We start from the raw sequence: 27,995 nt of genomic DNA, 5'->3' as shown, positions 1-27,995 counted from the left end.
AGACACTGTTTTGTGTTTAGAGAGGGGCTTACATTAGTATGCTTTGTAATTGTGATGGTTTTTAATTCTACTTCATACTCGATTTCATCCTACTATCATACTAATTAAATTCTTTTCAATCGGTTATGTTATTAAATTACAAAAACCAGCAATGTGTATGTTTAGAATACCAAATGTATTAAATGGATGCATTTACACTTAATACATTAAAAATTGAAGAAAAGACTGCTTTAGGGAATTGGTAATGAATTCTGAAGTCTTTTTCTAGCTAATAAGTCACCAGAAACAATCTGCTCCAAGTCACTGGTGACAGTCTTTATTATCCTGCTGTCTCAAAGGCCTTCCCAGAAGAAACACTGCAAATTGTACATGGTTATAGAGAATTATGTTTCCTTTCACATATATCTGCCATTTATTTGTTTCACAAAAGGGATTATAACTTATGAAGGGGACATTCTGTCTACAGATCAAGAGATTGTTCAGCCTGGAGAAGAGAGGCTCTGGGGAGACCTTACTGCAGCCTTTCAGTCCTTAAAAAGGGCTTATAAGTAAGTCAGGGAGAGATTTTTTTATCAGGGCCTGTTACAATAGGATGAGGGATGATGGTTTTAATATAAAAGAGGGCAGATTCAGGCTGGATGTGAGGAGAACATTATTTACAATGAGGGTGGTAAAATACTGGCACAGGTTTCCCAGAGAGGTGGTGGATGCGCCATCCCTGGAGACATTTAAGGCCAAGGTGGATGTGGTTCTGGGCAACCTGATCTAGTTGATCTAATTGAAGATGTCCCCCACCTCATTGCAGTTGAGGGGGTGGACGAGATGACCTTTAAAGTCCCTTCCAGCTCAAACTATTCTATGATTCTATGACATAAATGAAAGTTAGCTGAGTAATGGTTACAATAACTGCCTCAGGTATCACTAAGAAGTAGGTGAGAATGTTCCACATTTGTGAACTAACTTGATCTTTCTGAAACACAGTTGTTCTAAAATGTCAGAAAACTGATACATGGAAGAAGTTTGTGTAACGTTTGGCTTTTTGTGCTGAAGTTGAAGTGTTTTTTCTTCATGGTGTTTTGAGGAAATTCTCATTAGAGTGGAAAATGTGGGGACTTCTATCATTGCTATTGAATTTTTTTTTTTTTTCACACAGATAAATACAGATCTCTTCCTGCTTTCTTTCTGTTTCACATAATTTCCAGTTTTACTCCCACGTATAATACCATGTAATAATGGATGTGGTATTAAGTAAATTGTTTTTTTTCACAGTTTTTGCACAGAACAATGATTTTTGTTGTTACAATAACTTAATGATAGAATAAGAGAAAACATGTGCCACTGTAACACAATACAGTTCTTGGACTATATGGAGACATTATTAAAATAAGCACCAGAGCAATAAGTGGCCATGTCTTATTAGAGAAACATTAATACTGATTTTTAAGGGTCTGCTCTCCTCTTTTTACCTTTTTCTATTTTGTGAAGTAGTAGATTCACTATCTGCTTTAAGGAATGGCAGGCCAGTTGTGGCTTAAGAATTACTGGAGGCAGCATGAGTTGTGTTTAGGCACCTAACTGAAAGAACACCCATGTCAAGAACTGACTAACAAGGAGGAGGCCAAACGTTCATAATATTCTTCTAGAATAATTGAAATCAAGAAACTAATTAGAATAAAATATAGGATAGACATCTGGTTAAATGCTATGAAGGGGCATTGATGTCTTCTAGATGAACAAGAAGTTCATCTGCAAGCAGAGCAGCCTGTAGTCTTTTCTTCCATTTCCTCTCTTACCATAAGCAACCATATTTCCTGCTTGAGATGCATCCCCAGCCTTATCAGGGTCTTATCTAAAATAAACATCATGGAAGAGTCTGTTACGAATGAAAGAGAGGAGAGGTAAAAATAAATAATTTGCTGATACTTGAATAGCTTTTGTGGGTTTAATAATTTGGAGTTAACCTGCCTTTAATTATGTTGCTCACATTGGCAACTGACATTTTCCACACCTAGAGTCCTCCAACTTCTTTTTTATGGCTGGTTATTGCTTACAGGAATCTCATAAGGAAGTTGAATTGAAATGCCCCATGATTTCAGAGAAATGTGTGTATCTGCTTTAGCTACCTATTCTGCTGAAGAAAGCTCTTTTTCTGAGCTACTGCTCAATGTCTGGGCTCTCCATAATTTCAGCTGAACAAGTAAGGGTCAATGATTTTATGACAAGAGGTAGTACAGTATTATACTGGAATGCATCAGTGAATTAGCTGTATAATATCAACTGGAGATGAGTAGTCTGTCTATTTTTACAAAAATAAAGGTGCCCTAAACTGGGAGATGCAGGAGTGTGCTGCAAATGTAATTTGTTGGTAGGTTTAGTCGATTGCTATTTACAAATCAACACGTACAGTATTATCTTCCTACTTCCTGTCTCAAGGGGAGTTAATAAAAGCCTAAATTTATTCCTGAAAGGAATTCTAGAGGGAGCTTAGAGAAGAATACCATGGAATGAAATATTTTTCTCATCCCAGTATCATGTGATAATTCAGTTTAGGTCACTTGTCCTATTTTGCTTCTGGCCTGTTTCTCGGTGGAGCCTGTTACTGCGGCTAGGGAGTGAGCTGAATAGAATGAGGCGGTACTTCAAACCTCTTCCTTCCTTCTCTTTAGTTTGCTCAGTTTCCCATCTAGCCTTACTTTTTCAGCTGATATGTGTAAGTGAGCCATCAAGCAATCGATCCTTTGTTTAATATTAAAATATATAGCAAGTTATGCCTAGATTATTATGTTATGACCCTGTGTGCGTTTTTCATCTGCTGACTTTCATGAAGGCTTTTACAGGCTTTATTTAGATTTGGGAATTTAGAATTCTATGTAAAAGAGGACAATGAAATCACCATCTCATTCAGGTAAAATTTTCCAGCAAAATCAAATGCTTAAAAAGTCATCTAATTCATACCTTATTGTGAGAAACAAGTCTCTAGGTGGCTGGTATGCATTTTGCTTATATGTAGTCATACAAAAACTAGGAATCTAATTCAAGTTAAGCAGCAAGATGATGACTGAAAGCAAGGGAAAAAATAGGCAGTTCAGTGATGAATTTCATCTTCTTAAACAGCTATTTTAGAATGAGATGAATCAACAGCTTGATGTGCCTGTCTCTCTTCATTTGCTACAGAGGGATCTAGAGCACTAGCTTAGCATAAATCTAACTTATAGGAGTTTGAAGTTGGGTGAAATTAACACCTTACAGGAAATCAGTTATTAACGATTTAGTTTTATTTTAGAGTTGTAGAATGGGATTTGTTACTGCTTGCAGTCATCTTTTTGCAGATAGATACTCATTTTTCTATGTCTCCCTTTCAGTTTTAAATATTCATGTGATTTGATAAGCCTAGTTATTTGGATAAAGGCACTGGTCAAAGTTCATTTTGAAAGGCATATAGCTCAGTAAGCAAAATCCTTTACCATATTCTAAATGTTCAGATTTTTTGTTCCATAGGTAAGAAGGAAAAACCTTTTTATTTTCTTGAGTTGTTTGTACAGCTACAGACTTAGGTATCTTCTAGGAAATTGAAGTTATAATTCACTGGAAATTATCCCTGGTTTGAAGGAATCAATACTTAGAAGCATCTGTCAGAGGTATGAGTAGCTTTTTGAGTATTAGTGTTTCAGTTTTTATGTATATGGATAGCACTTTGCCACAACTTGCAGATAGAATTTATCTACAGTGTTTCTGTAGAAAGTCACAACCTGACAATCTGCTAGATATTTTCTTAAGAATAAGAACATCAGATGTGCGGACCATGTGATGCTTCCTTTTAATCATATAAATCAAAAATCACATTGAAGGGAAGTTTCATTTTTTAAGTTTCAGAATCTGGCTTATACTTCCTCTGGTTGTTTTACACTTCATTCCAGGATGTGCTTGAAGGATTAAAAGTGTAAATTAGAACTTTAATGTTTTCTTCTGTTAAAGCTTCCCAGAAGCTCTTTATGTAATATTGGAACACTAAAGTGCATATTTATGTTACTTTGGTTTGTCCTTATCATTTACTCAGAGAAGTGTATGATAATCTTGAAAATTCAGAAGCATAAAAAGTTGAAACACTATGCACATTTTGAGCTTAATTAGATAATTATATTTTCATTGCAGTGTGAAAGGTGGCACTTCATGACATTCTTCAGTAATAATAAGACAACTGAAGGAAGAAGCAGCTTGCTATAAATGTCACCTTTTTTAATAGAACTCGCAAGGCTTTTAACATTATCCTTGGAACAAGTTTTTTAAAAAGTGAAGGCCTAGAAACATGTAGTAGTTTTACACACTGACTCCTAGCAAGTTTTTTTCCAGATCAACAGATATAGTGTATAGACAAGAAGGCCAAATTCAAACTGGATTGTATATTTATGAGACATTTCCCAATGCGCCTACGCACTGTATCCTTGATGAGAAGAAAAAACATTACAAATAGAAGCTTAACTTTAAAGTTCATAGAAACCCATCAGTTGGGAGTAAATGCACATAAAACCCCATTATCCTCCAACAGTTGCGGTTTGCCTGTAAAGAATACTCCAATATTGATAACCTTGGCCCTTGAATTATGTTGAGAGTTCTCCCAATTTTTGTTGCCAATATAAGTCAAGAGTACTGTACACTGTAAGTGCTCCTGAATTGCTGTATTTCTGGAGTGATGTATTCACAGAATATCCTACTGGCTGCAAACTTCTAGAGACACAAAATGTGTGAATGGTACTGTGGAATTGTTTATACACACATACATAAAAATAGATACACACAGACATGCACACACACATATATGTAAAAATCAGTGAGAATGTTCATACTTGTAGAGATATTAATTCAGTTTAGATACCATAAAATAGTTATTTTCAAGCTTTTTTTTTTTTAGTTTAATATTTCTACATTGTCAAATTAAGCATAGATTCATTTATCCAACTAGCAACACTGTTTGTGGCATAACTATATTTGAACATATTGTCACATTGATATCTTCCACTCTTTCAAGTATATACAGCCCTCTATGTTATGAGAACTTCTGGCAGCTTTTTTATTTTACCTGCTGCCAGTGATAGTTGAGTAGAAGACTTGAAATTGCTCAGCTGTGTCCCAGAAAGTACACAGCTGCCATAGTTATGCAGAGGTGCCTTTTTGCTACTGCTTTCTGAGATTCAGAAAAAACTTATTTTCACTGGTGCTGAAGGTTCACATGTGTAAAAGCTGTGAAAATATAAGGCTGTCATAAAAAAAAAACACAAATAAACCAAATAAAAATACCCCTTCAACAAGCAACCAATGAAGAAAAAAAAACAACCAATGAAAAAAAAAACCCAACAAACCAAAAGAAGCATTATAGAATAAATACATGAATCTTTTCTAACTGCCAGAGTTGTACACCCTTGCAGAAAATGTAGACAGTTCAAAGACGAGAGAACACATAGTAGTTGAATGTACCTTACTGGTTGTCATCTTCTGAATATGAACACAGAATTCCTTACGGTAAAAGTCTCCTGCTTTTTTCAGCAGTTTTTAATGTAATTTTTATGCTTAGAAAAAAGAACCAAAAAGATATATGCTGAAACTTTTTATTTATTTTCTCAGCGCAGCTTGATTTTGAAAAATGCAACTAAGTTTTTCTCACTTAGAAAAGGTAAAGGAAAAGGTTTCTTGAGCATTATGAACTAAGAGTAAAGCTGAAAGTTGTGTTTCTTTGGAAGCTGGTTTTATATTTATAAAGCTGTCCTCTTGCCAGTTGTACTTAGTATCTCTCTTCCCTAGAAAAAGCCTCCCAGATTTTTGCCAGTACCAGCTGTTTTTAGGGCTGTGATAGAAACCCTGTCAATGAAATTTTTCAAGGGAAAAAAATCCTAAAAGTGAAAAGTCTCCCAAAACAGCCAGACCACTCCTGAGACAACAGAAGCATTTTCATAAGCATATGATGATGAACGAGATTAGAGATCTGACTGGGCTGAAAAATAACAGGCTGTTTCTCAGATACATCAGGTCTTTGATCTGGCTCATAATGCAGCTGTAGAAGTACTTGAGCTGGCACAGCAGAGCATACAGTAATGTATGACTGGGAGAAACAGGACCAAAACAACATCTTGACTTACAATAGTTTTCAAATATACAGCCTGAACTGCTTGCCACATGCGAGCTACTTTTTGGCCTTCACAGTTTTGTGTGTGTCCTGAGTCCTGAGGAAAAGAAGTAGGTATGAGTGACTCTTTGCACTTAGGGATTAAGAGGATGACTTTGTGCTCTGAACATGCTTATGCTTTGGATATTTAATCATTTAGCGATGAAGGTTTTTGCTTGTTTTTATTTAACAGAACAATACAAGTAAAAAACCAACAGAGTAAACGTTTTAAAAAATGTCATTTGCTTTGTATTAGTATGTGACATGGGTGAATTATAAATTAATTACTGTCAGTTTTTCATGTGTTCATGAAGAGAGGTGTTCTGGTACTCTTTTGTTACACTGCTAAAGGCCACAAATTAGTTTTCAAAGTTAATACACTTGACATCTCTAAGCAATAATATATAATGTTAGCACACATAAAAGCTTAAAGCTTTGTAAATTGAAATACAAATTAGTTGTTGAATGTTAACTGGATGCCCGTATCTTTATTTTCAAAACTCCAGAATGTGGAGTGTGACATGTCTGCTTCTACTTTAGACAGAGAGATGCTGAATATGTGCTGAAAGCAAGCAGGAAGTCAGGGAGTTCTCTAAGCTGTTGATCCACAGCAGTGTAGCTGAGAGCTACACTGGTTTATTACTGGGATATTGTTTTTACACGTTTCTAAGTGCTCATTGATATTTCAGATTGAGATAGACTACACAGCTTTACTACTATTTGCATTGAAGTGTCCTTCCACATCAACCCAGGCTTGTTCTTTTAATAAAGATTTTAATAAAAACATAAGGAAAGTATTGTAATACAGTGTGCCACATCCTACAGTTATTAATAGCCTGTCACTGACCTCAGATTGGTTTTGCCTCTCTGTAGACTAAACTATATGAACACAGAGGAACTTCCTGGGCAAAGACAGGCAATGCTTGGACTAGAAAATGAAAATGTTGAGATTTCACTGATGAGAAAGCAATTATACACATGAAATTTACCTCTTCTAGCTGTCTTCACCCATTTTAAAATTACATTCCCATCCGCTGGCAAGAGGATTTATTGCACCAAAAGATTGTAAACTGAATGTAGTAAATGTCTTCCCTACCCTCATGTATTTTAAAAAATGGGGAATGATTAATTTTGCTCTGTGTCAGCAGAGGTTTAGGATGCCTGAAAGGTGTTTTCTGTAGAAAAGGAATCATATATACATGATTTATATATATATATATACATATAAAATATTTCAGAAAAATATTTAGCATAGTTTGTAATGAGAAAAATTTATGCAACATAGAAGACAATGTAATAATTAATTATAGAATTACTTGGCAATACATTTCAAAATAGAAAACCATGAAGGCAAAATTTTTAACTACTGATTGAAAAATCGTGTTCTACATTCATCATTCAAAGGACAGACAGAATATCCCCAAAGGCTTGTGTTGAATTCTTCTTGTAGGTGAGAAATGCAAATAGTTTCAGCAATTTTCACAGAAGCTCTTTAATCAAACTGTCAGTTTTGTGCCTCCTGTTTCTTCTTCCATTGCTTGTTGTAGTAATTATGAAGCTGAAATATTGAATGTGTATCTGTAGCTTACAGCAAACTCTCCAGAAGAGAAGAATTGTGACAAGCAGCAACTGTTTCTTTTTTCTTTTTCACTGTTTTTACTCCTTTGGAATGATGCTAATGGTGAGCATCTTCTGTTATTTTATCCTCCCTTTCCCCCTCCCTTATTTCACCCTCTTCCTTCTGTGATTCAGAGAACTGACTATGGAGTAGATCTGTGTATTATCATACTGGTATCCAAACACTCACAAATTATCCTGCAATAGTTTTTCTAAAATGAAAATGGGCCACCTGGTTCACAGAAACGTAGAAATGGTGCCCAAATGCAAGCATACCCTTGATTTTTTCATTCTTTGAACCGAAATTGGTGGTCTTGGCACTTTTCTGAGAAAATAGACTTTCATCGAGACAGGAGAGATCCTAACTTGATGTAAGGCAGGTTTTTTTTCACCATTATAACAGTCAAATTTAGAACAGGCTGCCTAGAGAGGTTGTGTAGACTTTGTCTGTGAAGGTTTTCAAGACACTACTGTATAAATTTCTAGTTATCCTGGCCCAGAGAATGGCAGTCTCATTTTCATAGTGAATGGGGCAGTTGCAGGTACAAAGATTATGTAAATCTCTTCCTTGACATTGCTTTGATGAGTTCTGCCAGCAACTAAAAAGGTTATTAGAAGCAAGTATTATTTTATAGATATCTTAACAAAGATAAAGAAGAGCTGGTAGACAAATCTGAAGAGCTGCAGGGACTCTTATAGTATTTGGGACCAAAAAAAAAAAACCACCAAAAAACCCAACCAAACAAAAATTTTATTAATATTTGGCAAACTTGTCTGCCATCTCTCCCTACTGTCTTGTCTCCGACAGTGGCAGGGAAGGAAGAATGCGATAAGCATATTTGATACTTTGTTAGCCTCTATTTTCAGCTTGGGTTGCTTCCTGATCTACACATGGTTTCTAGGCATGAGTGTTTGTACAACCACCACCAACTGCAGGAATCTCCATCAAACTTTAAATAACTAATTGGAGGAATGATAAAGACTAAAAGCAGTAACTCTGTCATTGTTGAAATCTTCTGTAGTGGTTTATGCTGCTTAGTTATTCACTCTTTCATTACAGCCATTGCCTCTTCTGGGAATTAGTCTTGAAGAAAAACTCATAATTAATCCATAACAGTCTAGTTGAAATCATATCCTGTTTGGAAATACTCCTCATTACTGCAGGTATGAGGAGAAGCTGGTACACTGACATATACTATCTTGTTCTTTCACCCTCCAGAAGCATTTGGTTTAACAGTGAACACTCTACCAAGACAACTCTGAATGGCTTCTTGAAGTTCTGTGCAGCTTGGGAAATCTTCACTGATTTTGTCCCATGTAAAGTCAGCCAGATAGTACTGACACTTTTTTAGAAGCTTTAGAAGCTCTAGGAAATTGGTGCTTAAACCATGACACATTTGAGAGAAATATATTTTGGCCGATGAGAAAATGAACATGAGCCAGCAGTGTGAGCTCGTAGCCCAGAAAGCCAACCGTATCCTGGGCTGCATCGTGACCAGCAGGTTGAAGGAGGTGATCCTGCCCATCTACTCTGCTCTTGTGAGACCTCACTTGGAGTATTGTGTGCAGTTCTGGTGTCCTCAACATAAAAAGGACATGGAACTGCTGGAACAAGTCCAGAGGAGGGCCACGAGGATGATCAGGGAACTGGAGCACCTCCTGTATGAAGATAGGCTGAGAAAGTTGGGACTGTTTAGCCTGGGGAAGAGAGAGCTGCATGGAGACCTCATAGCAGCCTTCCAGTATCTGAAGGGGGGCTATAAGGATGGTGGGGAGGGACTATTCATTAGGGACTGTAGTGATACGACAAGGGGTAACGGGTTCAAACTTAAATGGGGGAAGTTTAGATTGGATATAATGGAGAAATTCTTTACTGTAAGGGTGGTGAGACACTGGAATGGGTTGCCCAGGGAGGTTGTGAATGCTGCATCCCTGGCGGTGTTCAAGGCCAGGTTGGACAAAGCCTTGGGTAAGATGGTTTAGTGTGAGGTGTCCCTGCCCATGGCAGGGGAGTTAGAACTAGATGATCTTAAGGTCCTTTCCAACCCTAACTATTCTGTGGTTCTATGATTCTATATGAGAGAAATATAGTCTTGCTTTTTCTATGGGCATGTTTTTAGCAAGGGACTCTCCTACAGTTAACATAATGCTGCTGAAGTAAGCTTTTTCCACTTGAATATCTAATTTGGAAATGAGCAGTGATTTGTAAACATAGAGGAAAACTGTAGTGATTATCTTGAATATATTAGCTGCAAAAATTGACTAATTACATAAGTATCTGTTTCCTCTTTTAATATTCAAGACTGTGAATATAATAGAGTACGTATCTCCAGAGTATATACTGCAGCTTCATGGCAGTACGATCAGCCCTTGGAACAATGGAAATGAAATTCTTTATCAGCTCTGAGTGTTTCTCCCTTTATGTATCTTATTTTGACACACTGCATTTTATGATGTGGACATCTGTTTGCTAAAAATTTAATTAGTGTCACTGTCCTATTTCAAACAATTGAGATCTTTTCATCTAAGAATTAAAAGAAGAATCCTGACTTTACAAATAAACCAAAAAAATGTCATACCAATGCTAACCCTTGAATTAATTTTCAATTAATTGTGGCTGAAACCAATTTGATAGGGTTTTTATGGAATAAAATTTGGAGACTGGTTCTACTCATTCTTTCTGGTCTTGACCAAACAGTGACAGTTTATACACAGTTGTCAACTGAATTAGGTAAACCGTATGTACTCCCACCACCGTCCTATTTGTGGGTGGCAGTGAATAGGAACAGAACTGGGTACTTTCTCTGCTTGGCATTCCTCAACAGTGTGGATCCAAAAGATGCAACTCAACTGCAGAACCGTTTTACTAGTCAACAAGTACTGTACGCCTCCCACACTTCTATCTAGCATATGGTGAGGCAAGCCTGTAGAACATGGTGAGGGATTTCACTACATCTCTTGAAAGTAAATAAATAATATTTGAAAATTCTGCTTAATTCTATTTAAATTCTATTTATTAATTCTATTTAAAAAATCTAAATTACAGAATTAATTATCCATGAAAGCATATCTCTATAAAACTTTCATGGTCACCTTAGACAAATATTACTTCAGTAATTTAAAGTACTTCTTAAACATGAGGCAGTATTCATTTAAGTTGTGGGTCATCCTAATGCTCTAAATGTCAGACTTCTGACTAAACACAGTATCAAGTAGTGCTCTACTGCAAGTCCTTTTGATTTTTTTTAAAGGATTAGATAGGCATTTAGAACAAGAAGTCTTTCAGCATGAATAAGCAGTCCAAACAACTTAATTAACTTGCAGCTATTATGCTTTTGTGTGAAACCATACTAAAACTACAACCATCAGTGCAGTGGAGTCTGCTTTGTACTGAGTCACAACTGAAATTAGTGCTACCTTCCATTTATTTTAAATGGATCTTTCCAATGGATTTTTTTATCATCATTCAGCTGGCTGTTGAGTGTCCATGTGGCATCCTCACAGGGAATGCATTGCAGTAGTTTTCAGAGGATGCAAATGATATGAGTAAAATTTGTTTACTCATATTATTAGCAAAATTATATTAACATTCTATATTACAGAATCACAGAATCCCAAGGGTTGGAAGGGACCTAAAAAGATCATCTAGTCCAACCCCCCTGCAAGAGCAGGGTAACCTACAGTACATCACACAGGAACTTGTCCAGGCGGGCCTTGAATATCTCCAGTGTAGGAGACTCCACAACCCCCCTGGGCAGCCTGTTCCAGTGCTCTGTCACTCTTACAGTAAAGAAGTTCTTCCTGATGTTAACGTGGAACTTCCTATGCTCCAGTTTACACCCATTGCCCCTTGTCCTATCACTGGATATCACTGAAAAAAGCCTAGCTCCATCATCCTGACACCTACCCTTCACATATTTGTAAACATTGATGAGGTCACCCCTCAGTCTCCTCTTTTGCAAGCTAAAGAGACCCAGCTCCCTCAGCCTCTCCTCATAAGGGAGATGTTCCACTCCCTTAATCATCTTTGTGGCTCTGCGCTGGACTCCTTCAAGCAATTCCCTGTCCTTCTTGAACAGAGGGGCCCAGAACTGGACGCAATATTCCAGATGCGGCCTCACCAAGGCTGAGTAGAGGGGGAGGAGAACCTCTCTTGACCTACTAACCACTCCCTTTCTAATGCACCCTAAGATGCCATTTGCCTTCTTGGCCACAAGAGCACATTGCTGGCTCATGGTCATCCTCCTATCCACCAGGACCCCCAGGTCCCTTTCCCCTTCACTACTTTCCAGCAGGTCAACCCCCAACCTGTACTGGTACATGGGGTTGTTCTTCCCCAGATGCAAGACTCTACACTTGCCCTTGTTAAATTTCATCCAGTTTCTCCCCGCCCAACTCTCCAGCCTGTCCAGGTCTCGCTGAATGGCAGCACAGTCCTCTGGTGTGTCAGCCACTCCTCCCAGTTTTGTGTCATCAGCAAACTTGCTGAGGGTGCACTCAGTTCCCTCATCCAGGTCATTGATGAAAATATTAAACAGCACCGGTCCCAGCACCGACCCCTGAGGGACTCCACTAGTCACAGACCTCCAGCTAGATTCTGTGCCATTGACCACAACTCTCTGCCTTCTTCCTTTCAACCAGTTCTCGATCCACCTCACTACTTGATCGTCAAGCCCACACTTCCTCAGCTTATCTATGAGGATGCTGTGGGAGACAGTATCAAATGCCTTACTGAAATCAAGAAAAACCACATCTACCGCTCTACCATCATCCCTCCACCTAGTCACTTCCTCATAGAAGGCTATAAGGTTGGTCATACATGACTTCCCCCTCATAAAACCATGTTGGCTGTTCTTAATGACCCCCTCATCCTTGATATGCCTAGTGATGGAGTCAAGAATAAGTTGTTCCATCATCTTTCCAGGGATGGAGGTAAGGCTGACCGGTCTATAATTACCCGGGTCCTCCTTCTTGCCCTTCTTATAGATTGGTGTGACCTTTGCCATCCGCCAATCCTCAGGCACCTCGCCCATTTCCCACGACTTACCAAAGATGATGGAAAGTGGCCTAGCAATGACCTCCGCCAGCTCCCTCAGCACCCGTGGGTGCATTCCATCCGGACCCATCGATTTACAGATGTCCAGTTTGCATAGCTGATCCCTAACCCAATCCTCATCTACCAAAGCAAACTCCTCCTTTGTCCTGACTCCTTCTGGGGCTATAGAAATCCGGGGCCCTCGGGGAGAGTCTGCAGGAGTAAAGACAGAGGCAAAGAAGGCATTCAGCACCTCTGCCTTCTTTATATCCTCTGTCTCCAGGGTACCCACTTCGTTCAGCAGTGGGCCTATATTGCCTCTTGTTTTAGTTTTATTTGCTATGTATTTGAAGAAGCCCTTTCTATTGTCTTTAACCCGACTAGCAAGATTGAGTTCCAAGGAGGCCTTAGCTGTCCTAATTGCCTCCCTACATCCTCTAACAACTGTCCTATATTCCTCCCAAGCGGCCAGCCCCTCCTTCCATAATCCATAGATTCTCCTTTTCCACTTGAGTTTGCCCAGCAGCTCCTTGTTTAACCACGCCGGTCTCCTAGATCCTTTACTTGACTTCCTACTCATTGGGACGCTCCGATCCTGAGCTTGGAAGAAGCGGTCCTTGAATGCTAACCAACTATCTTGAGCCCCTTTACCGCCTAGTACACTTTCCCATGAGACTTCCCTTAGCAGTTGACTGAAGAGGCCAAAGTTGGCCCTTCGGAAATCCAGAACTGTGGCTTTGCTAGGATATTTATAGGAATCTTATTCTAATTTTTTGATATATTTATATATATATATAAATATTCCTATATTTATAGGAATCTATTCAAACCTGAATTGCATGAGGATCTAATCCATTTTATTGGACTACGTCATTGTAAGCAAGGTCTGAATGCTGCAGTTTATTTGATTCCATGAAGTCCAAAGGCATTAGAACATGAAATGAAAGGACAAGTAAACAAAATATAAACCACTAGTATTTGTGGGAACAACTGTGTTAGAAGTGGAAAAGCTATTAATGCTACTTCTACTTAAAGAATTTGTTTGGTAAAGTAAAAAATGTATCCTCTTGAATGTAATTGTGTGTGCTCTGAAAATATGTTGTAGTGACTAAATATTGGGTAGGGTGGTTTTGGTTTTTTGTTTTTAAATAAGCCTACTTCTAGGTGAATCGATTAAACATTTGTGTGCTGCACTGCTTTTGACTTAGCCCTGAAGTTGTAAAGAGTGAGCTGTATGGAGAGAAGGCTGATGTCTGGGCTGCAGGATGCATCCTTTATCAGATGGCAACTCTGAACCCCCCATTTTACAGCACCAATATGCTCTCCTTGGCAACTAAGGTATTCAGATTTGGCAGATCATCCTACCAGTTATTTTTGCATGTGTTCACTAGATCCGTGAGAATTTATGTTTGAAGTTACGTATGCATAAACTGCTCTCTGGTCTGATGTGTGAATGAGCACAAGCATTTATCATTGTATGAATTGCTATTTTGCGATTCTAATTGCAAGAATTACTTGGAAATATTAATATATTATTATCTCTTAGACTATCATACTTTTGTCATTGTACTTGGTGATAGGAGCTTTAGATACATAAAATTTATCGATGTGCTGTAATATTGGATTTTCTAAGGCATTGTCCATTACACCTTAGGATGTGATCATAAATAAAATTAGTGTTTGTTTTAATGTTTCCCTTATTCACATATTCTAGCCCTTTATTCTACAGTTATTGTGTACGTTAATGTGGATACCTGATTAGAAGTCACATTCTGCATTAGAAGATGTGTTCTAAGCCGTTTTGCAAGTTAGAGCTGATGATGTAATGCGTTGTTTCAAGGAACAATACTTATGGGATCTTCAAATAAACAGTGGAATATTTTTCTTCAACTAACTGTAGATTATTTATCTTGCAGATAGTAGGAGCTGTGTATGAACCTGTACCAGAAGGACTGTACTCAGAAAAAGTGTCATTTATCATAAAGAGGTAATTACTCATCTAGTTTTAATTCGACATCCTGCCGAAAAGGTGTTTTGTTCTGTATGTTTCCACTGGTGGTAATGTGTCAGTTTTCTGATTTCAGCAACTGCCTGTATTTGTTTCTGAATATTAAATATCTTCTGATTTAAAAGAAAAATTGAAGTATCTCTTTACCCTGCTAATACACTATGTGATACTATTGCATACATGCAGCTGGAAAAATCATGCCAGTATAGTCAACATATTTATCCAGCCAGCAAAGATTTTATACTTGGTACTGAAGTTTCGCCATACCAGTGCTGTAGTTAATTCCCTACACATAAATCTCTGAAAAACTCAGTATTTTGAGTCATTTTCAAGTGCGCTTTACAGTCAAGGCAGTAATCCTGTGTCCAACAAGAGCCTGTTGCAATAAATTATTTATAGATCATTGTATGACCACAATGATAGTTTTGTGTGTTTATTTGACTGGTGGAAATACGTTTCCCAGTACTTTATAATCTTACTAGCATGATAGCAGAGATAAGAAAGCACAAGATAATGCAGTAATGGAGGAAAAGATGAGCCTGTATTTATTCTACTCATCACATATTTCTCTTAGCTATGATTGCATCTTCCTGGTGATAATATGATGTGTAAGCCAAAGTATAGAGAGTGAATTGATGCACTTCTGAAATTTAGCTCCCTTGATTTTTCCATTTTAGGAAAACTCCACTTAACACAAAAATGCTTTTTCTTTCTCATGCTGATATTGAATTCCATCTCTAAAAAGTACTTTACTGTACAAGACTGTAAAGTTTTTATACTGTGTTTAATTGTACAAAAAGGCTTCTATTATTGAAAGGTCTTGAGGATGAAGGTCAACAATAGAGAGGGTACGTGCTAATAGAACTAACATTTGTGTTTAAGAGGTCCTGTAATGAATTTTAATATTTTAAATATTTACAGATACTTGTAGTTAGAATTTATCAGGCTAGTCAGGCAGGACTGCTGTTTGGGAAATCCATCCCGACTCTTCTGAGCCGCCTTCTTGTTCTTTGGGTGCTTGGAAATTACTTCCAGGGGAATTTGCTCTATTATTTCCCAGGGACTGAGGTGAAGCTGACTGGCTAGGATCTGCCTGGGTAATCCTTCTTGCTCTTCTTGGATATGCATGTGATATTAAACTTTTTCCAGTCTACAGGAGCCTTCCTCTGAATCTTTCAGACATGATAGGTAGTGGCATTGACCAGTTGCATCAGTTCCCTCATGCTCATCTCATGTGATCCCATGGGCTTCTGTATGTTCAACTGGCTTAAATGCTTTCTCACTATATTTTCCATTGCGTGGTAATGCTTTGTGCTCATGGACTCTGTGATTAAGTAGGCTCAGAGATCTGGGAACACTTAAGGCCAAAGTTTTCTATTAGAAATGGAAGCAAATAAAGGATCGAGTGTCCCAGTCTTTTTCATGTCCTTTTTCACTAGCTTGCATCGTGGGTCCCCATTTTCCTTAGCCTTTCTTTTCTTGTCAGTGTAATTACAGAAGGCTTTTCTTCTGCCTTCCACATTCATTGCTAGTTTCAATTGCAACTGAGCTTTGGCTTTCTTAACTCCACGTCTCAGGTAATATCTGCTTATTTTTCCTGTGTAGATCGTCCCTGTTTCCTACACACAGGATTGGGCTGTTCTGGTGCTTTGAGATATCCTGGAAGATTAGCTCTCCCAAGCTTTCACTTTACTTTCCAAAGCAGTCTTCAGTGACGTTCTACAATGAAGATCCATGAACAGGCTGAATTCTGCTCTCCTGAAGTCCTGCAGCATAGCCATACAATCTGTTTTTCTCACTTATCCCAGGATTTTGAACTCCAGTTCAAACCAGTTTGATGGCTGCTGTAGCTGAGGCTGTCCTGCCTGGTTCTTCCTTGCTTGTGAGCACCAAGTCTGCCAGAGTGCCTTTGCTAGCTAGCTTCTGAATCTGCTGCACCAAGAAATTGTCATTGACAGATTCCAGAAGTGTCCTGGTTACTGCACTCAGCCATTTTATATCAGGGTAGTTAATAGGCCCCAATGAATATAAGTGCCTGCATGAAGTTTTCTCTGCCTGTCCAGCAAAGGATTCATTGACTTCGTCTTCTTTGGATGATTCTACATCATCCAAACAATCTACTACAATGTCACCACAATGTTTCTCTGGTCCTCTTGTCCTTACCCAGAAGATCTTGACTCTAATCAGCCAGTCTCTGGCTGCAAGTTGCATCCACCCTGACTTGAGCCTTTGCCCCTGCCTGGAAGAATCAAGAAGAGCTCCAGCTCAGTCCTTCTGCCCTTCATTCTTGACCACAGCACTCTGTAGTAATGAATTCTCCCATAAATCTTCCTGACAGCACACTCATCTCCTTCTCAGCTGCTTTGTCCAGTGGTACGGTGCCTTGATCAGAGCACAGTCCCCACAAAGGAGGCCTCTTCCCCCCAGCCTGGGAAGAGGCACCACCCACACCCTCGTGTGCCTGTGAGTGCACAGCAGCAGCCCCTCAGCAGTTCTGTCTGGGTTGGTGATAATTGTCCCAGCTGATGCCAGATGCTGTACTCCGTGGTGTATCAACACCAAGGCTGCACAGTGTTGAACTGTCCCTTGCTGGCTTGAGCAGAGTGCTAGCCAGTATGGTTTGGTAAATACCAGTGGAGGAATGCAGTGGTAGTAAGCAGGTTTTTAGGAAAAAGTAATTAGCTTTCTTTAAAGAATGTTCTTTCATCCATAGATGCTTGACTCCGGATGCAGAGGCACGTCCAGACATAGTGGAAGTTAGCTCACTGCTGTCCGATGTGATGATGAAGTACCTGGATGTTTTATCCACCTCTCACCTGATGTTAGAGAAGAAACTGGATCGGGAGAGGAGACGAACTCAGAGGTACTTCATGGAGGCTAATCGAAATGCAGTAACCTTTCACCATCAGCTTTCCATTTTAGCACAAGTAAGTACACATACTAGGGTTTATTTTTTTCTTATCATTGTTTACCATATCTGAGAAAATAAGGTACAACAAACCAGAAAATAGATCAAAATTAAAAGACTCATCCTTTTAGAATATTTTTCCATGCAGGCTCTTTGATTTATTTTGACAAGGCATCATTCATTTTTTGTGGACATGCTTATGAAGCAAAAATAACTGTATCTTGAAAACCAATATAATTCCATGTTGGAAAATGGCATTGTTATGGGGGTATTTGCAGTTTTGATAGTATCTCATAACATTTAATTATTACTGCACACTTGTGAATGGATTCTGAATAGGAGAAGATGCACTTGGCCGAGGTGGAACAAATGGATAATCTTGTGTATGATTCACAAACAATGACCCCTAGGAAAATAGATCTTGCACAAATAAAATTTTTAATTACAGACTGCTAAATAAAGAACAGTGATGCTGTAAGTTTTTTGCTCAATGCTTTCTTACTGTCTGATACAGTTCTGCAGAGATAGATACTTAAAATTCTTCTGTTTTCTTCAGGCTGTGTTTTAAGCACTCTTCATGAAGGACATCAGCATTTTACATAATGAATTAAAAAAATAAATGAGCAATGTTTTTGAGTAGTAAAAGCTCACTGTGGAAATTATTGTTATGGTAATTGTGAAGCAGATTTGCACAGCTGCTGTTGTCTGTTCAGCTATTGTATCTCTCTTGAATTCCTTTCATCAGGGCTCAGAAGTTTGCGCTGAAGGACCTTTGTGTAGGAAAAAGGTTTTCAGTAACACCTGATTCAAAACTTGTGGATTTGTTTTTTTTTTAATGTGTTCTTTGTCTTCACGTTCCTGGACAAGAATAAGACTTGTAGAAAATGTTAATGTTTTTTTTTTCAGTAGTTTTTTGACCTTTCAGCTCAAGATCAGTATTTGTATTATGCCATTTTTTCCAATTAAAGCTATGCTAAAATCTTCCAGGGAAACCTTAACAAGCCATTATCATTTGAAATGCAAGAGGTACTGAGATGAAAGAAAAAAGCAGAACAGGGTCTCGAGGGCAAGACTTATGAGGAGTGGCAGAGGTCACTTGGGTTGTTCAGGTTGGAGAAGACAAGGCTGAGGGGTGACCTTATCAGAGTCTACACCTTCCTATACAGGGGAAGGTGCTGATCTCCTCTCTCCAGTGACTTGCAATAGGACATGAAGGAATGAAATGGAGCTGAACCAGGGAAAGTTCAGATGGGACATTAGGAAAAGGCTCTTCACTGAGAGGGTCAGTGGAACAGGCTCCCCAGGGAAGTGGTTTTGTCACCAAGCCTGTCGCAGTTCAAGGAGCATCTGGAGCATGCTCTTTTAGATATTTTTATATCTAAATATAAAAATAGTTTCTATATTCTAATTCTAATTTCTATATTTCTATATATATATAAATATAAAAATAGCAGTTTTAGATAGTCCTGCAAGGGGCAAGGAGCGGAGAGCTGGACTTGATGATCCTTATGAGTCCCTTCCAACTTGACATATCCTACAGTTTATAACTTAAAAGAGTATAAGCAATTATTTTCCATGGGTTTTTGAGTTCTTTTACCCTACACATTTGGAGGATTGTTGTATGACATTATTTTTTCACATATTGATATAGTAATTCTCTTGCTGTGATGAAATTTGAAAAAAAGAACCAAAAAACAACTGCGGATGGAAAGCTGCTTGATTTGGGATTTCAATGCAGTTATTCTGTCTTTAAGGGAAGAGTGCCCTATCCGTGCACTTGTAAGGTATAACAGAGCTAACAGTTTTACATTGAAGTTAGAGTGCTAGTGTGGGACTGAGTGTGCTGTCAGCAAGTTTGCAGATGACATGAAGCTGAGTGGTGCTATTGGCACACCCGAGGGCCATCCAGGGGCACTTGGACAGGCTCGAGGAGTGAGCCCATGTGAATCTCATAAGGTTCAACAATACAGGCTGGGGGATGAAGGGATTGAGAGCAGCTCTGAAGAGAAAGACTTGGGGATATTGGTGGATGAAAGATTGGACATGAGCTGGCAACGTGGGCTTGCAGCCCAGAAGGTCAGGTTTATCTTGGGCTGCATGCAGAGAAGCGCAGCCAGCAAGTTAAGGGAAGTGATCCTTGCCCCCCTCTACACTGCTGTGGTGAGACTGTGCCTGGAGTCCTCAGTACAGGACCTGTTGCAGAGAGTCCAGAGGAGGGCCACAAAAATTATCAGAGGGATGGAACACCTTTCCTACAAGGAAAGACTGAGAGAGTTGGGGTCATTCAGCCTGGAGAAGACTCTGGGGAGACCTTATTGTGGCCTTTCAGTTCTTGAAAGGGGCCTATAAGAAAGATGGGGAGAGACCTTTTAGCAGGGTCTGTTGCGATAGGATGAGGGGTCATGGTTTTAAACTAAAAGAGGGGAGATTCAGGCTGAATGTGAAGAAAAAATTCTTTACAATGAGGGTGGTAATATACTGGAATAGGTACCCAGAGAGGTGGTGGATGTGCCATTCCTTGGAGACATCCAAGGCCAGGCTTGGTGTAGTTCTGGGCACTTAGATGAAGATGTTTAGTTGAAGATGTCCCTGCTTATTGCAGGGGGGATGGACTAGATGACCTTTGAAGGTCCCTTCCAACCCAAACTATTCTATGGTTCTTCTTCTGTTCTGTATGAATGCTTGGAAAATACACCCATCTACAAAATGAGAAAGAACTGCATGTGTATCTTGGGGGATAATGGCTAATCTCAAGGAAGGAATACTGTAAATCTAGTTCCACTTCAATGAACCTGATTCTGCGTCTGACAAAGATTCAAAACACTGTAGAAGCTGAGGGGAGTATAGCTTGGTAATGAGAAATGGCAAAACTTATCATGTGTCCTTGCTGTAAATAAAACAGAATAAATCAGTCTAGGATCTTTTGAATTTCAGAGGAGTGCTACAGGGCTTAGAAACAGAAGGAGCCTTGTTGTTTTTCTGTCCCTGATATTGTAGGAAAATTTTATGAAGTTGGAGGACTTCTACACAGAGAGTAATATTCCTGAAAAGTTAGACTTTCAAAATAATAAAGATGAAAATAAAAGAAACAATAAGAAAGTATTCTGAATAAAAGTACTAGGAAGAATTTCAAGCAGTTGGTCCTGAAATGAAAGCCTTGTGAGGTATGGACAATCTAATTCATCTTAGTCAAGGCCCCAGCTATTCCACAGCCAAGTAATTTGTCATTTTTCCATGGTGTCGTCGAATACAGTGTTTCAGTCAGATAGTTCAGTATTTTGTTGAAGCCAGCTACCATATACTTTGTTTTCTCTCTACTAAAATGTACTTATGGCCTCCTTTTTCATCCCAGTTGTGTCATATTGTGAATGTTCCTGAAATAAAAAGTGTACTCTCTGTCCTGGTTTATGGATCTAAGCAACAACAATCTTTCGGAGCCAGAATTCAATCTGTTTTATAAGTAGTCTAAGGCCAGTATGGAAGCTGGTAAGTAGGCAGTTGAAAGGCAGGTCAGTAGATAATGCTGGAGAAAGTTAGTTACCTTGGCTGGCGAGTACAGCATAAAAAGTTCAGTTTTTGTGTTACAAGCCAAATCTGGATCTCGAAACAGCAGTTGATGTAACTAATAATGAAAGTATCTTTCTGATCTTTTCTTTTCAATAGATGAGAGGGTAGCCAAATAATTTGATTGCTTTTTTGCAGTATATAGGTTTGAAAAATTTAGGCATTATTTTGGCTGTTTGCAAAGAGCTGAAAGCCAGTCACTTTTATTACTTTGGAAATATGTGTTTGATTACAGGCATCGTCCATTATTGTTTCATTTACTGCATATATCCTGAGGTAGTTTTAATTTAGGAATAATGCTTAGAAGCCCTTCATAAGCCATTGTGCTCACTGTTTGACATATAGATTGAATAATTTCTTTCTCATTGCCAGATTTTTTAATGTAAAATATCAGTATGCCTAAAACAATATAGTATGAGGAATATTGAGATCTGTCTTATATTTTGAATATGGGAGAGAAAACTGCAAGCTCCATAATTGGAATCTGTCAGCTAAAATATATAATAAAATATGAGCCATTTGTACCTCCCTCTACTCTGAGAATATATTAAAATTAGACAGACATGATAGACTACCTGGCCGATCAGAGTAGATTCCCTTTCTCAATTTCTGAAGTTTCGATCTGTGCGTATGGCACCTGTTTCATCACTTTCTCTCTCTATACCAGTTTTTGCAGTAGTGTTCTTTAGAAATCCAAGCTTATTTTAATTTTTATTAATAATGTCACTAGCATACACATTTTATTTTTAAATGCATACATTCAAATGAAATTCAAAATTATGCAGAGTAATAGGAGACACCTAGATAACAGAAAAGCGGGTATAACTTTTGTTTCCGAGTGTAATGTGATTTATGGAATGGCTCCATGTTCAGTGTTTGTCAGGGCTAATAGGGTGTCAGAAGTCACTAACAGTGTTTGGTCTGAGCTTGTCCGTTTAGGTCACCATTAACTGAGTGCTTTGCCCTAATCTTCAGATGCACAAGAATGCTTATTAGCAAGATTCCGAATTTTTCTGTTTTCACACTTGAACTGGTAAGTCTTCCCTTAACCCAGCACACAGAAGAGCATGGCATATAGACCCAAGGTGAGTGATCTTCCACCTAGATAGGACTTTAAGCCGCAGGCCAACACTCATCCTCCCAGACCTAGATCTGCAGGCAGCAAGGTATTTTGTTTCTGGTGGACTAGGGTGCTACTGCTTGAAGATAGACTGATAATTTCTTTCAGGCAGCTTGGTTACAGCCTATGCTAACAAGCCTGCCTGGCTCTTTCTTACAGAAGCAGTTCAACTATTTATTGGCTGGAAATAATGAAAGAAACAGTATAGATGTTTTCAGACAGGACTACATCTGAGGTTTAGCCTGGAGAAAAGAAGGCTCAGGGGAGACCTTATTGGTCTCTTACAACTACCTGAGCTAAACAAGAGACCAGTATCTTTATTTCCAGAGACACTTCTACTCAGTCATAAGGAAAGATGAATTCTGGAAAAAAAATTTACGTGGTTCATAGTTTGAACATCTTTTCCACAGGAACCCTTTTCCCCTCAGGTTTCCTTTTGAACTGTGTTTTTTTAATGCTAGAAGGCAGAGTTTATTTCACAAAGCTGGCAAAAACCCTGACACATGGGGAAACAGAGGCATTAATCATTGTGAAAATGTGAACATAAACTGGATCAACTGATGAAGCCTCCAGGAAGATTTGTAGAATACTGGACTCTAGAATCAGGTGTAGGTATGAGCACAGTTCAAATGGATATGTATCAACCTAAGTCATGTTTCAATGTTTGTGATGTTTTGAACATTCCACTGCTTCACAGATTTCTTCAAAACATAAGTATCTGTCTTTCTACTTATCTGAAAGATGTCTCTCTGAGACTTTGAGACATATGGAAATGGTTGTTTCAGTATGTTGGAGAATGCTTTCTCCATGCTTTTCTCACAAAATTATGGTTTTAAATGGCTATGTAGGTTATGGTCCCACTGCAACGCTGAGCAGAAGTGGCATTGAACTTGCATCCCAGTCTCCTCCAAACAGGATACTTTTGCTCTTCTAAATCAGTCAAATGTCCCGCGAAACAACAGTATATAATCTCGCTTTTGCAAATTATTAGCTGTTGTCAAGGCAGGGCAAAATATATCACAGTAAATATATCAGAGTACTCTCAGATAAGTAATGAAATACTATAGTTCTTTGTGTTCAGATAATATGTAAAAGGACTAAATTTTATGTATAGACAGGTTATAGCTTTACAGTTTATATAACTGCTTTAAGACTGCAGGGTACGTTGCACTGATCTCTGAACAGCTTCTATAACAAGTCTGATGAATATTTTTATCATGATGTCTACAGAATTTAGTTCATGCATTTCAAACTGGCTTTCTTTCTTCATGTGGCAGCTTGCTGCTGACACCAACTGGTAACAGCAGTCTTTTTGATCTTCCCCCCACTCCTTAGCTTCACCTGATTTACAAGTTGTCAAAAATTGATCTTTTCATGCAAGGTTCAGTATTGGCAATGTTGAAAGGGGATTTCAGTTTGAAATGTCCATGCAGTTTGACCCTTCTCTCTCTTTACTTTGTTTTCTTTGCTATAGAGCAGGTGAATTGGTTCTCTTCACTAATTGTGCATCGACTGTTGAGGGTACAACTAGTGTGCTCACATGCCATACTAAACTGCTTTCTGTAAGTGAGCTTGAGAGTCATAGTGGTTGCCATGCTGTGCTATACTGCAGTCACTGGTATTGTCACATCTTGAACATAAGCTTGGTTCAGTACTTAAGTATGAAATAATCCTTTCCCACCTGAATTTAAAGAGAAAAGCTTACAAGCCACCTCTTACAAGTTAAGTTATCGTTCTGGGAACAGAACAAAAGATGGGGAAGCAATTTAAGCAGACCATTAAGCAGACACTGATACAGTCAGTGCTCAGGAGTGCAACTAGGTTTCTGAAGGAGGAAGGATTTCTAATGTGTCCCAGTAAAGTCAAAACACTTCATAGGAAAAACTTTGGAAGTACATTGTCTTAGATACAGGACAAATTGCCTTTGACACACTTGTTAAGGATAGAAGTATTTAGGAATGTATTATTTCCTGAAATTACTTCAGCATTAAGCATACTAATTTGTCTAATCTATTTATGTAATTTAGCTCTTGTTCTCCTTCACTGCATTTTGCTCTGACAAGACTAAAAAGAAACATGAATTTATTTATGCACAACAGAAATAATATAAGAAGACTTAGAACAATATGTAAAGAGACCATAAAGACAGTCTGCCTTCAAAATATGTTGCATTAAAATTGACGCAATAATAGGGAAGAAGAATTTCTATTTTTTCCAGAAAAGCTATAAATATTGACAGCAGCAGAGGCAGAATTTTATACTCGGTAATGAACCCGTGCTACAGATAAGATTCAGCACTTAAATATTACAGACAATTTATATTCCATGTTTTGATTTTCTTAGCTCTGCTTTGGTAATGCCAGTCCACATTAGGTCAGTTCAGAGTTGGGGGGTCTTCTTGGCATCATGTCATATCAAGTCCACTTCATATTTTATTACCATCTTGATATTTGTGCAGGTTTTGCGCTTTCAAGAACTGGTCTACTGTTTATTATCTAAGCCAGAAGAGAGTAAATCTCCATTGATTGTATCTGGGAACCTACTATCTTTGTCCAGACTTTTATTTTTCTTGTGTTGTTCAGTATTTCTTTCTGGTCTGGCATTTGTTTCGTATTTTTTTCTACTTTCAGTGATTGTTATGAGAAAACCGCCATCAAGAACAAATATGCCTTTTATGTAAAGGCTAGAATGAATTTGTTTAGATTAAGACTTTGAAAGTTTTGCTTTAAATTTAGAATTGGTGGCTGAATCAGATAACATGTAGTCCTGGACTAGCAGCTGAGTGGGAACAAAAAGTGCAGTTATACAAACGAAACTTTCATTTGCAGGGTTTCTAATAAGTGCTGGATAAGGACAGTCCGTAACATTATTTCCTTCTTCTTCTTTGTCAGAAAAATTATGAGAAGTTGAGTCTTCATAGCAGCAGAAATGGAGCCACTCACTGCAGCAAAAGTGAATTTTCAGGAAACACTGATCTCCCAGTTGAAAGATGTCAGTCTGCACATGGAAAAGATGAGGAAAGAACATATGAAGAAATCCTGGTAGAGGATCATAGCACTTCAGAGAACTCAGAGAAAGGTAGTCAGTAGCAAAAGGAACATCACAAGTACTATTATCCTGGTTGGAGCTGGGTCAAAAGATTCTTTGCTTTCATTTTTATGTGCAGATATGTTCACTAAATTAGATGATGAGATGGACATATTGAACAACTTAAGCAGCTCCAGTTCAAGTCATGTGAAAGATTCCTTAAGAATGAAGCATTCACTACTTTCTAACAACAAAGCTGTTGTTTATTCCAAAATATTAGGATATTTCGTTATTCAGTACAAGGTCACTATCTTTTGTCAGTCCTAAGGAAAGAAAATTAAAATAACTGTGGTTGCCTCTGTGGCAACCATTTTGATTATAATACGTTTTGCATCACATGGTCTTTGCGTAGCTTATCTCCATATTTTGCAGTAATGGCTGTGAAAACTGGAATATCATCTGGCAGCTTGACAAAGAAGGTGTTTTTAAATATGAAGTGTAAGATAACTAGTGTTGATAAGAAACAGAAGAGTATGAAAACTTTTGTCTCTAACAATAATGCTATGCATATGGATAAATGGATTGTGCTATAAGAGGCTGTAAAAAAGAAAATTGAAAGAGGCAAGTTTTAGCTGTCTAGATGAATTGACTGAATGGAATTGAAGGAGTGCTTAATGGTTAGATTCAAATTAAGAGGGGATTATGTGACAAAACACATTGTTAATTCTGCATGTAGTTGTTTATGATAATCAGATAGGAAGCACTAGCTGTCTTTGGTGTTATATTAAGTGAAAAAGATTTTGGATTTTATTATAAATATACATATATATATATATAAAAGAGATCTAAACCATCTGTAATTATCAAATCATTTATTTGCTCTGCACTAATGCCTATAGATTTCAATTAAAGCCAGTTATTTTAAGTAAAAGGATTTTTGATTTTATTATAGACATATATTTATACCTAAAAAGGAGATCTGAAAAAGATCGATAAAAGAGCTGAGCAAAATTTGAGCTTTCCATTCATCCCATGAAGTGCTGGCAGAAAATCTGTGAGTGATTTAAACTGTACTTTTAAAAGGGGAAATGTAATCAGTTGTCTGAAGATTAAAAAATGTCGTTGCAAGGACCTAGGCTACAAAAAAATTAGGATAACATTACTTTATCTGTTTGTAATCTATTTGGTAGCTGAATTTCCTTTAGATTTGGCACAGGTACTGGCCAAATATAATTGGTTTTATTTGAAATGTCTAGACATTAGTGCAGGGAAAATAAATGATGATTATTCTACCGAAATCCTTTAATATGATTTGTCTGCCAAGCTAAAGACCAGAGGACCTGTGGCAACCAGCCCTGAGTTTATTGTCAAAGTTTTCTTTAAAAAATAAGTGCCTTTTCGTTGTTACTTTCTTGTGCTAAGAGAGTAACAAGAGATGGTTACATGGTACAGGGAAGCCTAGTCTGACTGCGGGAGGGGGCTGCATAGAAGGAACCCCTTGAGGAAAAGCAGCCTGTGGAGGCAATGTTCTATTTTGGTGTTTATACTGAAGAATAACATATTGTGCATCTCCTGGAAACATAATTTTTGTGGGCTAGTTCAACATTGTACACAGACATTTGAAATCTTTGTGTAGTTTGTAGCTTGCTGCACCCAAAGTGTTATTGTTAATGATTTCTTTGTTGTGACTTTTTTTTGGTTAAGATTTGGACATTAACAAAACATCAACTTTTTCTAATATTTAAATATTTTTGGACCATGTTTCCATTGATTTAATGAAATATTTTAAGTGAAAGATCCTGTCAACTCCTATTAATCCCAGTAACTTTAACCAGCATTTCTATAAATCCTTTTCTATCTTCCTTCCAGCATAAATTGTTATATAGATAGTTCAGGAATGCTTTTTCAGAAAAATAATTCTTTAGTTATACATTCTGAGATCACCTGTATTTTCTACTTAATGTTGAAGTGTTGTAGATCAGTTGTGATTAATGCTGGCAGATTTTTCTTCTTTTCAGATAAAAAGAAAAAATAGCTTTAAAAAAATATTCAGGATACTTGGGTATTGCTTGGGCTATGCTCCATTCATTCCTAAAAAGTGGCTGTTTGAATTACCAGCCATGGTTTTATCAAGCATGTCAGCATTACAGGGGAAAATGAGACTAACTTTGATCTAGCTAACTTGGAAACTGCTGACATGAAAATGTGAGTTTGAATTTTGGGTTTATTGATCAGGGTCTTCAAAGTGTTTGTCTAATTATGCTACCACCACATCACTTACAGAGAAAATATGATCTGCAAATGTAGAAAAATGTCACTCTAATTAAAAGTGGGGTGATATTTTGTAAAAAGGTGTGATACGCTGAGTTCTTCAGTGGTGCAGAAGCTGATATGCATGCCAGTGACACTGTAATAGTGGTTAGCTATTTTCATATTCCACTAATTGTCATAATATTTTTAGTAATTTTACATACCCTGTGTTTTTCAATTTTGTTTTAAGAAAAGGTTTATTGTTCTTATTCTAGACAATGTAGTTCTGCAAGATCAGCTTCTTTAACA

The 27,995-nt window shown here is 37.9% G+C and overlaps 1 protein-coding gene across 1 annotated transcript in view; it reads left to right on the top strand.

Moving 5' to 3' along the window:
* NEK10 (NIMA related kinase 10) overlaps nt 1-27,995 on the top strand; it is a 95,946-nt gene that overhangs the window by 37,146 nt on the left and 30,805 nt on the right. Inside the window, exons 23-27 of the mRNA XM_065669211.1 lie at nt 14,018-14,147; nt 14,726-14,796; nt 17,531-17,744; nt 25,301-25,487; nt 25,576-25,662. Coding sequence (XP_065525283.1) covers nt 14,018-14,147; nt 14,726-14,796; nt 17,531-17,744; nt 25,301-25,487; nt 25,576-25,662 — 689 coding nt within the window. The remainder of the gene's footprint in view (nt 1-14,017; nt 14,148-14,725; nt 14,797-17,530; nt 17,745-25,300; nt 25,488-25,575; nt 25,663-27,995) is intronic.

The sequence above is a fragment of the Lathamus discolor genome, chromosome 2 (assembly GCF_037157495.1).
Source record: "Lathamus discolor isolate bLatDis1 chromosome 2, bLatDis1.hap1, whole genome shotgun sequence".
NCBI lineage: Eukaryota > Metazoa > Chordata > Aves > Psittaciformes > Psittacidae > Lathamus > Lathamus discolor.
Note: the sequence above shows the minus strand (reverse complement) of the source record. Positions and strands in the feature narration are given on the sequence as shown.